The following is a 14,207-nucleotide window of genomic DNA, read 5'->3' on the forward strand; positions in this document are numbered from 1 at the left end:
TCCTCCAACTTCTTAAGATGAGAAATTTTCAACCCAACTCAAAACGTACTTTGTTTTTCCTTGCCCCATTTTCACATAGGAAGCAATTGTGAATTTTCTTTCACGTGTATGGACACATATGAACATGCAGAATGAATATACACGCACACACACCTTTCAGCGACTTTATTAGCAGACTTTGACTTGTGGCTTTGGACGTTGTGTTCATGTGGCTGTGGCATAGACTGATAGCAGATCATTAATTAAGAATATGACATCTTAGAAAAATCAGCAATGAATATCTCCTCTTTGTTCTTCCAAGCACCCCGTGTTCTTTGGGCAGAAAAAAATACTGGTCGAGATAATTGGAATAACCAAAAAAAAAAAAAAAAAATGTGAGATAATAGAAAATATCTGAAAAAAAAAAAAAAAAAAGAGGATGAAAATTGTTATCCTTTCGTTTTCTATCATCCCTAAAAATCACTTGTAGGTTCTAGATAATGACTCTTTCGTTTTCTATAATCCTTTAAAATTACTTGTAGAGACTAAATAATGATTCAAAAGACGCTAAAGCAAAGAAATCTAAAATTGGAGTTGTTGGGAGTATGCTGAGATCAGCAATAAAAGGATCATTGCATGGAAGATTGGAATTTGAATTTGCACTACACGCAGGGCCGGCCCAACAAAATTTGGGGCCTAAGGCAAAAATTTTATATGGGGCCTTTTTATATGTAAACATTAATTAAATAAAATTATATAATACTAATTAAATTAAGACTAATTTGATGTAAATACAGAAATTGATGAATAATACTAGTTAAACTAAGATTAATTTCATATAGAAGATTGAATATTAAAGTTGAATAAAAAAGAACTTACTTTAACTTGGATATATGATTATGCATAGTTAAGTATAGTTGTAATCTAAATTTTAATTTTATATATTCTTTTTAAGAGAAAGATATAGATAGATAATATTTGATGTGTGGCTTAGTAGGACTGACTACACGACTATAATCTTCGATCAAGACTTCTTTTATTCCTGTTAGTTTTGTACTTAATTAGCATTATCTGATTTTTCCGTAGAGAAATATTAGGGTTCAAATCCCTCACATCAAGCACATTACCAATCCTTTGCAAATTCGTTGATGCTCTCAAGACTAAAGAGATGATTGTCATGTTGCTTATTTGACTTTGAATAGATTGATATGACAGTTTTTGGAGTTTTTAACTTAGAATTAAGTAATTGACCGTTAATATGGCTTCCACTAGGTTTCTATGATTCTTAATGCCTTCAACACGCTTTGGTCCCTTTTTTTTTTTTTTTTTTTTTGGCTAGAACATTGAAAATTAGTAATTACTGCTAACTTAATTGGACTCCTATTCTTTTCAAGGAGAAGGAGAAAATTCCCACCAAGGTAAGGTTGGCTAATCCTTGATTTATATCCACCACTTTTCTTTGTTTATGTGGGTTTACCAATATAAGTATGTGCATGACAAAGTTTAATGTGAACCCCACTGCAACGACTTTCTTAATCCTCAACCATGCCTTGTCCCCTAAGTTGGGAATGACATCTTTCAACATACCACCCCCCTCAAAAAAGAAAAAGTAGCCTAATCATTTTAGTCTTAGTGCTCAGAATAATTTGTAAGTTTGCATGAAATTATTGCAACACACACTGAATTTCTGATGTGTGATAGCAAAAGACTGTTCAAGATATTGAGGCGCCGAAAAAAGAAGAAATTAGAGCATGGGTATTGGTGGTACCAAAAATTTAGTAATTTTGTACTATAAAAAATTACTTTATCTATTTTATCATGTCATTTTATAAAACACCCAACATCAATAGTTTTATTTTAGCTTTTAATATAATAAAATAATATATCCACAGTGTAAACACAATAAATAATCTGATCTACAGTGTGTACACTATAGCTCAACAACAAAAAACTATTGCTTTGGCTCCACCAATGCAACCCCAATTTTGTAGTTTATGGTGTTAAAAATATCAATTTAGCGTTTTAGCACTATTAATACTAATGCTCAATTCATGTACTAGGATGGAGCATTATTTTATTTTATTTTTTTGATTTGATTTGATTTGGTATGGAGCATTAATTGATTATGACTAATTGAGCTTCAAATTTGAACCAACTTGTTTATCTCAAACCGCTTGTTTGTCCAATATACAGAGGATTGAATGGAAGCAAAAGATTGATGACTTTTAGGGAGAAAAGGATGACATTGAATTTAGGCAGCATTTTGAAGTATATTCATATTCACACATGAGCCTTACGTAAGCTAGTATTCTTAAGTTCCTAAAGTAGTGAATAAAGTTAAGCTGTAATGGACAAAATTTAGTTAGGATTGCCATACATGATACATCAATCAATTCAAATGTGTCTTGACCACAAAACAGGCTCTCATTTTTCTTCAGTCAGTTTAACACATGAAAAGCTTTGGTCATTGCTCACTAATAATTTTCTGCTCTCTTCTTTTGCATCATTGGGGATTATTTTTAAGTGTGTATTATTATTATTATGATAACGCCATGCAAAGCAGGTGGTCAAGTAGTTCAGGTAGACACCAATTATAAAAGTACTCTCAAAGTTTTCCTCCTTAAATAGGATAATGAGGAAGTGCCACTCAGATTGGTTTATATTAACATAGTATTAATGACTTTTGTAATTTGCGGAATAAAACTTATTAAAGAACCGTTAGTGGGTCCATTTCAATTACATCATCTGATATTGGTCTGATTGGTTTTTTTGAATTATTGTTCAGAATTGGAATTAACAAAGAAAAAGAAAATGTCTTGATCCCTACAGATTTATATCATAATAAGCAGACAAAAGAGTTTAGACAGATAGTTACTTAGGACTTGCCCAGTTGGGATGACTTTTGGAGTGGAAAATCTTTACACAAGAGATGGGATTCGTAGAAGTAAAAAGAGAAAGCCCACCTCTTGGGGAAAAAAAACGTATTCTTTTTCTTTTCTTTGTTTTGTTTTTTCCCTTTTTTTTCTTCTGGTAAAAAGAGTCCATTTTGTTTTTCTGAACATGAATTTCACACATGCCCCAAAAAAAAGTCCATTATGTTGAATTTCACACTTCCCCACCCCTTTAGAAAAAAACTGACAATAAAACTAACAATAAGAAACTATGGAGGACTTGGCAAACACAGTGGACTTTATTTGAAATGCTACTAGAAGATTAGCATATTCTAGACATTCTGAAAAAGCTTCCCTCTCTTGTAGAGGTCAATTGGAGCACTAAAAATACCCAATTTTCAAACCTAATTTTTCCTAACCACAAAAGTTAAACTTGAGGGCAAATGCCTCATTAACCCAAATATATTCTCTCACAACAAGGAGATAGAATTTCCAAATTTTCCTGATTGAGAGGGTGATTTGTATTCGTGATAATTAAATTCAAGTTAGGTGTGGGAGTTATAATACCATTCCCATATGCAATCATTAAGAGATTTTTTTTTGTAACTCATAAGTCCTATTCAATTAATATCAATTTGTAATTATCCATAGTTTCATACATAAAGATGTGGGGAAGAAACAGATTTCATCAGTGCATTAATTAGAAGCCTCTAAACTGCAGTCAGAACATGACCCATGATTCAGTCAAGCAAATAAATCTATCCTAATAACAGTCAATTTATTTGACCTTGGAGGCATGATTTTTTTTTTTTTTTTTTTGAAGAGTGCATGATTTTTTTAGCTTTGATACTTAAGTTAACCAAAAAATCTACAAAACTACAATTTAATCATACACATTCCACATATAATGTTCCATCAATTTCCATACCCCTCTTCAAAATGGAAGAATACAATATAGACAGTGCCTTGTTAAAGGACTTTTTTTTTTTTTTTTTTTTTTTTTTTTTTTTTTTTAAACTTGCTTTAAAGTTAATTAAGCTACAACCGTTTATGTAAAATGATGAAGTTTTGTTGCAATTTGACCATTCAATATGCCAAGTGAAAATTAAAAATTCAATACTTAATTTTTATTAGAGAATAAAGGTTTTCTTTTTTGGGTTCAAAAAAGATTTACTCTCATACTTTATAGATTGTTGAATGATTTTTTTTTTTTTTTTTAATAAGCGATTGTTGAATGATTTAAACCTATGAATAATATGATTATTATATGTCAAAAAAATTATTAAATCCCTCATGCCTCAATTATGAGATGCCGCCTTATCATAATTTTTTCCAAAAATAATATAAAGAAATATAGAATACATTATTATAATATAATCACATTTAGTTTTTATCTCACCACCCATGGCGCATTTTTATTCATCTGGAAAAGATGAGAGGCCAACTTTACCAAAAAACTAAAGGATAAATGATATGTTTACAATATTTTTACAACAAATCATAAATAGCAAGTTTTTACTAATTGTTATTGTTGGGATAAAAAAGTAATCTAAGTATTAAATTCAAATTTTAACCAATAATAACTAACCACCTATAATTTATTGTGAAAATTTTATAAAAATATTGTGAATATAATACCACTCAAACTAAAAATATCCTTTGCGGAGTGGGTTAACACATACTATAGAAAAGTCTTTTACAATTAATAAGAGTATTTGGTAGAGCTGTGGAGATGTGGGGCCATTATTATTTTATTTTCTTTATTTAAATCTTTTTTCTACATAATACTTTTTACATATTATTATTATGAAAGAAAAAGAAAAAGTCTCACTCTCCATTTTTTAGAGTTTTGTTTTAAGTCTGACCCTGTTTAAAAGGTCCTCAATAAATGAAAGAAACAACAGCTATATTCCAATCTCCAAGTTGTGATATTTTTTTTATATGCTTGTTTATGTTTTCTGCAGAAAAACAAAACAACCACCAAAATGTCATCTTTCAAAAAAAAAAGGCACACGCTTTCCTCTCCTCCTTTAATGGTTTAGGTTTGCTTTTCTCTCTCTCTCTCTCTCTCTCTCTCTTCTTGAACACACTCTTGTGCTTGGTAGGTTGTGCCGTTGAAGTGATGGGCCCAAAACTCCACTGAAGATTTAATGGTGAGAGGGGTCTCTATCCATCTTTCAGTGCTCTCTCTCTTTGCCCCCATTTTCCTACTGTCTCGCATTTGGGTTTTTTTTTTTTTTTTCTTTTCTCTTTGAAAAAATAAGATCTTGGGGTTTTATATTCTCTGTCTGAAGGCTATGGGAGCTGACTTCCCGAGGCTTTGGCACATGCTTTTCTGATTTTTGGACATGGGTTTTGGAGATAATGTGGTAATGATGTTGAGTTTGTGTGTTTTGTTGGTCAACTTTGGTTGACTTTGGTTTATGGGGTTTGCTTCTTCAATGCGTTCAGCTTCTGATTCTCTCCTTTGGTTGGGTTTTGAGCTGTCTGCGACTTCTATTGAGCTTTGCGTTTGATTCTGGAGGTGGGTTTTGGAGGATTCAGAGGTTAACTTTACTGGATAATTAAAGAGTGGATTTTATGTTCTTGTCTTGAAGGTAGAGTTTGGAGCTTGGACCTGAAAAGTGATAGTTGGGTTTTGTGTTGAGTTATGCATTTGGTACGTCTGTGTCTTAAGTTTATGATGATTGAGAGATAGGTACTTGATTTTGGAGGTGGGGTTCTGATAAATCTGGTGTTGGCAAGTCCTTCAAAGAGGAGAAATGGACAGAATGATTCAACCTCCTTTGGTAAATTGTTTATCTACCTCACTTCTAACTTTTACTGCTCTATTTTGCATCGAACTCCATATTCTTCTTCTTTTGTTTTGGTTTTGTTTTGTGATGGAATCTAATGCTAAGTTTGACTATCCTTTGTATAGTTTTTACTCTTTGAAACAGTCATGTTATCATGTTTGTGTGTAAGTTTGTGTTGCTTGATGTTCCTGTTGAATTTTGTTCTTCAATTCTGATTTGGTTGCTGAGCTGCTTGAAGAATCTCAAATGGGGCTACTTTTAGCTTTAAATGCTTTTCAAAAATTGGAGAATGCACTTTCTCTGAATGAAGTTACTTCTTGTACAATAATCATGAACCCCTTTATTCTTTTTTTTCCCCGGAGTTGGATAGAGATGGGGTATTCTAGCTGCACTTCTTAATGTGGGAAATAATGTTGCATACCTGGTAGGGAATGGATTGTTGTTATTATTTATTTAGCGTGAAGCTAATGATATTGGGGATGCTTGTGATGTCACACAAACAAAAGTGGTTCTTTGGAAAAGAAATTAATATATAAATGGTATAATGGGTTGATTCTAAATGCAACCTGAGAGCCCTTACTACCCCATCATCAGTCATTATCCTCCTCATGGCTGTGCCTGGCCATAAAAAGTAAACAATGCTTTCTTGTCTTGAATTCTTTAAATTGGCAGACACTAGATGTCTTGACTCTTGAAGTTGAAAACTCAAGAAAAAAAGTAAAATACATGATCCATTGTGTCCTTTCGCTCCATTTATGGAACTAAAGGTGAGGATGGTAGAGGTAGGAACAGTGAAACGCATCGATATCATTGGCAAATTCAAAGCCTATTTATTATTTCAGTTTTCTCTCATTGCTCCCTTATGTGTTTAGTGAACAACTTCTACTTCAGCGGATAAGGTATTTACTAATTTAGTCCTCTAAGTTTGAGGCTTGAAGTTCTTAAGTTGGCATGATATTCTCGACAATCATTGCCCAGTTACAAGCCTCATCCCATAACCTCCTTTTAAAAATATATATATATATATTATTAAAAAAAATCCTTATTACTTATCCAATAAGTTTCAGATGTCTTTTAAGTGCTGTTTTATCTCATTAATCATATTAGACTAAATGCAAAAGTAACATATAGTTTGATCTCTGTGTAAAATTTATTTTTCTTTCCCAAAAAGGAAAAAACAAAGAAAGGTGCTTCCATTAAACATTTCTATACAAAAATAAAAATATTAATAGGAACTGAAACTTTCAAATTTAGCAATGTTAAGCAAAATATGTTATTCTAAATCTTTTGTACTCAAACTAGAAAATTAGGAGCTTGCTGACATCAGTTGATCATCTTGTTCTTTATCAGAAGACTAAGTGACATAATGATGCATCAAGCTTATGTTTAGTTAAGGGAAAATGGTAAAATACCATATTGAGTTTCCAGTTTCCCTTCATTGTTCAGACAAAGCAGCTAGCGAGAATTTTAATTATTTATGCATGTACTTTGCAGGTTGATACAACAGCATGTCTATGTAGAGTAGATGCAGGCCTCAAAACTGTTGCAGGAGCAAAAAAATATGTTCCAGGGTCAAAGCTCTGTCTTCAGCCTGACATTAAACCATCCATTCATCCAACAAGGAGCAAGCCATCACGCGGTGACAGGAGCCGAAACCAATCCCCTCTGCTTCCAGGACTACCTGATGATCTTGCTATTGCCTGCCTAATTCGGGTCCCAAGGGTTGAGCATCGCAAACTCAGGCTGGTCTGCAAAAGATGGTATCGTCTTTTGGCAGGAAACTTCTTTTACTCACTCCGCAAGAGCCTTGGAATTGCAGAAGAATGGATATATGTCATTAAGAGAGACCGAGATGGGAAAATATCATGGCATGCCTTTGATCCTATATACCAGCTTTGGCAGCCCCTCCCTCCTGTGCCTAAGGAATATTCTGAAGCCCTTGGGTTTGGTTGTGCTGTTCTAAGCGGCTGTCACCTCTATTTGTTTGGTGGCAAAGACCCACTAAAGGGATCAATGAGACGAGTTATTTTTTATAGTGCCAGGACAAATAAATGGCACCGTGCCCCGGATATGCTTCGTCGGCGACATTTCTTTGGCTCATGTGTCATAAACAATTGCTTGTATGTAGCAGGTGGAGAGAATGAGGGTGTGCACCGGTCCTTGAGATCAGCTGAAGTCTATGACCCTAACAAGAATCGGTGGTCCTTTATTGCGGATATGAGCACTGCAATGTTGCCCTTTATTGGGGTTGTCTATGAGGGCAAGTGGTTTTTGAAGGGGCTTGGTTCTCATAGACAGGTTCTAAGTGAGGTATACCAACCAGAAACTGACAGCTGGGACTCTGTTTATGATGGAATGGTTACAGGCTGGAGGAACCCAAGTACTTCCCTTAACGGGCACCTTTATGCTTTGGACTGTAAGGATGGCTGCAAACTTAGGGTCTATGATGAAGAAACTGATTCCTGGAGCAAGCATATTGACAGTAAAATGCATTTGGGGAATTCTAGGGCTTTGGAGGCAGCTGCTCTTCTTCCCCTTAATGGAAAATTGTGTATCATAAGAAATAATATGAGCATTTCTCTGGTTGATGTTTCAAAAACAGAAGATGCAAGGGGGCCGACAGCTGAACATTTATGGGAAACTATAGCAGGGAAAGGACAGTTCAAAACTATGGTCACAAATCTCTTGTCCAGCCTTGCGGGCAGGAGCCGCCTGAAAAGTCACATTGTGCACTGCCAGGTTCTTCAAGCTTAGGGCTGTATATCAGAACCACAGGTGCTCTGAACTTTTTGATGTCTCTATGTATTTTATGGGCTATAACGTGCACAGAAAGCTAAAACCTTGCCTAATTCGTTGTTGTTGATGCACATAGATCTGTTGTTGTAGGTTCATATTGAAAGTAGAAATCATGTTTACCATGAGGGGTTCTAGATGGATGAGGATGTTTGTTTTGCTAGACTTTTTAGTATTACAATATATATATAATATAATACACAGTTGTTTAGATGTTGAAAAGTGAAGACCCATTTCTGACTAACTAGGTATGTTTCTTGCTATTGTTATAGATCTAGTTTTTAAAGGGGTAAAATGCATTGACAGCCTTTGAACGTTTATCTAGTTGCACTAACTTCTTTAGACTAAAATTATAGCCAATTTAGTACTTAAAACGATTGAAAAGTAGCAAATAGCCCCATCATCCTGTCTGCATTCCTTCCAAATTGATAGCTAAAGTTACTATGTGCTAGCCATGGGGCCAGCAGAAGCTTGAACAGTTAATGATTTACATGTGCGAAACTCAGCAATTAATCAAGTTGAACAGGGCTCATACTCGGCTTGGCCAACCCTACTTATTCAAATATACCATATTTCCTAACATTTACCATGTCCTGTTAACCATTCCAGTTACTTAGGCTTAAAAACAAATGTGTACTGTAATCTTGACTACCAGATGCTGTACTCCAAATTCCAAAGCAATATGATTTCTGCAGATTGTTCTGTGGAGTCAAATGTCTGGCTTACCCCTCTCATTAGTTCCGTAGGTTAATCAGAAGTACCTAAACTATCAAGAATCCTAACCTGAGAAGCATAAGAAATAGAATTTGAATAAAGATAATCTCCATGCACATTTTGAGCTAGATTTTGTAGAAACTTATTCTTTAATTCTTCGGATTCATGCAGATAATTAATTTAGTCAATAGTACTGAATATCATATTCAAATTTTTTTCTTATTGGCTTTTGAGTATCCGATCAGAGACAATTAGCAACATTTAAAACGTTTCTACTTATTGAAATTAGTCTATATCCATATCTTATTTATCCTCACTTCCATGTAGTATTAGGATATTGCATAACTTCTTCTTTTTTTTTTTTTTTTTTTTGAGAAACAACATTGCATAACTTTCTTGATACATGCTATCAGATTACTGTTTTGAAACCAGAGTTATTAAAAATAAAGAAAACAAATGTGGTTATTCAATAGAAGTCCTAGGACATAGATGATTGCCTGAATCTAAGACTATCTTATTACAGAGAGGATGCATGTGATATCTTGTCCTGGCTTTGCAATTGAATAATTATGCTCTTTCTACTAAGGACTAAAGGTCCATTTGGGTAGTGCGGTTGCGTCCGCGTTTGGCAAGTTTTGGGCGTTTTTTTTTTTTTTTTAAGTCCAACACGTTATACACTGTTCATTGGTCATGAACAGTGATTTTAAGCCAATGAACAGTGCTGAACAGTAATAAACAAATATATATATATATATATATTTTTTTTTTTTATTGTTTTCAGTTTTCAGTTTTTAATTTTCAGCAAAATAAGCTGTATCCAAACGTAAACTAATTATCATGGATAGATTAAAGAATTTAAGTTTAGTCTTGAATTATATCCTTTTACGGTTTACCTTTTCTTGCACAAGAATAATATATTTTCATTCTTAGTTAAAAAAGTTAAAAGTTTCATTCGTTTAAATGCTTATTCTTAGGTAGTTTCTGTGAGGAATTCTGAATTCTCAGAAGCAGCTCACCAATGTTTTCTATCTATCCTTTTTCATTGTCTTGCATAAACACTACTTTAACCAAGACCAAATAAAACCTTCAAACCCAAACCGAACCATGAAAGGTCAGCAAATCAAACCCAGCATATGTTTTTTCACTTTTGAAAAGACATTATTAGAAATATAGTACTAAACAAATTTTTTGCCTTATGAGTACTTTAAATACATGTTTTCACAATACTTTTTAAATCACAATTTTCACATCATTTTGAACAACAATACTCAAACACTTTTACCAAACAGACCCCTAAGCACCCAAACCGATCTTCAATCTCGACAATGCCCAGAACAAAAAGAAAAATCTAGGGGTCCATTTGGATTGAGCTTATTGTTACTGAAACTGAAAGTTGCTGAAATTAAAAACTGAAAACACTGTAGCAAAAAAAATTTTAAATGTGTGAATAGTGCCGTGGGACCCATTTTTAATAAAAAAAGTTGCTGAAAAGTGATATTTGTGGGTCCGTGAACAGTAAATAGGACCCACTGGTGTGCATTCCGCCCCTTATTTTGCTGTGAACAGTGCATGAGTTGATGAAAAGTGTACAGTAAAATCAGTTGAAAAGTCAAAAACAACGGCAGCCAAAAAAAAAAAAAAATAGAAACACAAATTGGGTTCCAGCAGAGCAAAACGTAAACGCAAAAAAACGTCAGTTTCCTTGCAATCCAAACACTCACTAGATCGAAAAGACCCATACTGGAAAGAAAAACCTAGATCAAGGCTATCCAAATTGAAAAAAAAAAAAAAAAAAAAAAAAAAAAAAACGACTTTGACTTTGCACATTAATCCCAACACTAAATCTCTTTGGTTTCTAGCCGATTTTGGAGTGTTAGAAAAAGGGAGAGAAGGCAATGGAAAGTGAGAGCAAGAGGAGAGAGACAAATCTATATGTATATGTATATAATAATAAGTAAAGTTGAGAGAAAATCCAATTAGATTTCAAATTGGAATTCAATTAAAGTCTAATTTTGCACCACGTATCCCATTTAATCTAAGTTTTAAAATTTTTGTGCTAAGTGTGTTAATTCAATGTAAAAATTGGATTTCAATTAAAGTTTAATTTTGTGAAGTGTCTTATCTAATTTAAGTTTTTTTAATTTTTGTATCAAATGAATTAATTTAATGTAAAAAATGAGGAGTCCAATATAAGTAAAACATATTAAAAAAATCATAATCTTTGAATGATTTTATATTTATGAGTTTTTTTTTTTTTTTTTGGTAGAACTAAAAACAATTCAAGTTTATAAATCATCTATATATATATATATATATAAGTAAAGTTGAGAGAAAATTCAATTAGATTTTAAATCTAAATCCAATTAGAGTCTAATTTTGCGCCACTTTTCCCATTTAATCAAAAATTTTAAATTTTTGAACCAAGTTAGTTCAATGTAAAAATTAGATTTTAATTAGAATTTAATTTTACGACACGTATTCCCTTTAATCGAATTTTTTTAATTTTTGTACCAAATGAGTTAATTTAGAGTAGAAAATGATGAGTCCAATATAAATAAATCATAAAAACTTAATCATATATCTAACACTATATATAAAATTAGAAGAAGAGAGAGTTTGAATAATTTTATATTTATGAATCTTTTTTTTATAACTAAAAACAATTCATTTGGCACAAAAATATTATATATATATATATATATATAAATTTATATTAATAGGTAAAGTTTGGAGAAAATCCAATTAGATTCTATAATTGAAGTCCAATTATTTTTAGAGAGAATTTTATTTCTTAATTTTAAAATCAAATATGGGATCATATCATAAATATTCATTCAAGTGAATTATTGTATACAAAAACTAAAGAGTCTAGAATTAATAAATATAAAAATATTTTAAAAATGAACAATTTATATTTTCTACCTAATAACATTCTTACAAAACTTTTTAAAGAGTTAAAAAAAAAAACTATAAATAATATTTAAATTATATATGTAAGATTATTATACTTAGTGTAAGGACCCTGATTACAGCCCAAGCCCAAGGTATATGTGACCTTGGCCCAATGAGCCAGTACAATAAATTTGTAGAGAGTGGATCGAAGAACTAGGTCCTAATGAATTTGACAACGGCTAGTATGGATTTGGGAGGTGATCAAATAAGAACAAAGGAAATAAAATTAACGAACTCACTGTTCGAGAAGGTCACACTTATATAAATTGATCACAATTGAGAATAAGAACAGTTTAGATTGCTACAGTGTTCTCTCTCTATTTTTCCAATCCTCTTCCCATGGAGGGTTTCTTTCATTATATAACTCCCCTTGGATCATCTTGGTCCTACACCTGTTGATCATCTGAGCCATTACTTGAGTACCTGTTCCATCAAACATTCTCTGGGGCTTCCTACGAGTTGTGGTAGTCAAAGTAGTACTATTCAGAGATCTTCTCCACATAAATGCGGCCAGAAAAATAGCTGCAGTGCATTTAATGTGGTGGTAGCAGCTTTCCCTTAGATATTTTTGGTTTCCTTCCTTCTTGTATGTTCATGAAGCACGTTCCTATTGTTGGAGTTTCTTGGAGGATTACTCTAATTGCTAGAACACGTACTTGAGCTGCACTCATCATATCCGAGGAGGAGTTCTTCCTCGAACCGCCTTCCACTTGTCCCTTAGTTATGAGACTTTAAATTGGAACCCTTGATAACTATTTGTCCCTCCTCAGATCATTCAACATCCTCAAACGAAGCCCAAGGCTCCAATATATGATTTTGGGTCATTATCCCTACACTATGTATCTTAATATGTATCTTTTAAGTATATCTATACATATGCATGAAATCACAAGCTAGTTAAGAACAAGAGAAGAAGAAATGTGTTATGAATTTTGTAAAAGAAAAATCTCACATTAAAAAAAAAAATTATAAAATAAATAAAAATATTTTAGAAATTTTTCTCAAAAATCTTTTTTCAACTATTTTCATTAGTTACATGCATACTTAATGGCAATTTTTTAAACAAAATTGGATGAAATGTTTAAATTGAATAAATTTGAAATTTAGATAACTTAATTGAATGAAAGTAAAGTTGATTGAAATGAATTTCAATCAAATTTAAAGGATGTAATTTGCATTTTAGTCTAAAATTTTAGAGCATTTAATTTTATTTTTCATAATTTTTTAAATATATTTAATTTATATGAAATAATGAAAATCACATTTTGTTATTGGACCAATGAAACACGTGGCATTTGATGTAGCACTTAACAGCCATGTCAGCAAAAAAAAAACTAATGGAGGGACTAACAATCCAAATTATATGTCACAGTAAGTGTAAAATTCAAATTTCAAAGTGTAAAATCTAATTTATTATCCAAAGACCCCCAAACTTTTTTTCTTTTTGGAGAAAGAAAATAGTTTGCGTCATTTTTTTTTTTTTTTGAAAGAGTTTTTTTTTTTAGAAAGTTTTTTTGAAAAAGTTTCAACCTATGGCGTCTACTCCTAATAATAGCTATTTATCATCAAACTAAGACACTAGTCAGTTTTTGATATAGGCAATGATTGAATCCCAGATCTTTTATTCAACCATCAAACACCAATTGGCTCATTCATAACAAATTTTGAAGCATTTTATATCCGAAGAAATTCTACCTCAAGAATATTTGAAGAACATTTGAAGATAATTTATTCAAGTCATTCTTTCAAGCCTTAGAATTCTATTGGAATCAATTTCCAAAAAGCTCCAAAAACTTCAAAAAGCTTCAAATCATCGAAACTTTACGAATTCAAGTCTCTAAAACTTTGACAAAATCTACACAAAAGCATTCGAATATGAAGAATATTGAAAGAACACCGAAAATTTGAAGAATAAAAAGAGCAAAGTGAAAAATTCGTAGATGTTAACAATATTATTTGCAAATGATTTTGTGTTTACATCATTTTTTCATTCTATATGCCATTTTTGAACTTTTTTGTGCATTGTACAAGTTATTGATTAGAATGAAAAATTATATTCTATCTTGTCATAAATGACATATCA

At 32.1% G+C, this 14,207-nt stretch overlaps 1 protein-coding gene across 1 annotated transcript; it reads left to right on the plus strand.

The window, feature by feature from the left end:
- Positions 1 to 4,804: 4,804 nt before the first annotated feature.
- Positions 4,805 to 8,601, plus strand: LOC126715354 (F-box/kelch-repeat protein At1g55270-like). Its single transcript, XM_050415926.1, has 2 exons — positions 4,805 to 5,659; positions 7,160 to 8,601. The coding sequence occupies exons 1-2, from the start codon at positions 5,633 to 5,635 to the stop codon at positions 8,417 to 8,419; spliced, it is 1,287 nt and encodes a 428-aa protein (XP_050271883.1). The 5' UTR covers positions 4,805 to 5,632; the 3' UTR covers positions 8,420 to 8,601.
- The last annotated feature ends 5,606 nt before the right edge of the window (positions 8,602 to 14,207 follow it).

The sequence above is a fragment of the Quercus robur genome, chromosome 2 (assembly GCF_932294415.1).
Source record: "Quercus robur chromosome 2, dhQueRobu3.1, whole genome shotgun sequence".
In the NCBI taxonomy this organism is placed as follows: domain Eukaryota; kingdom Viridiplantae; phylum Streptophyta; class Magnoliopsida; order Fagales; family Fagaceae; genus Quercus; species Quercus robur.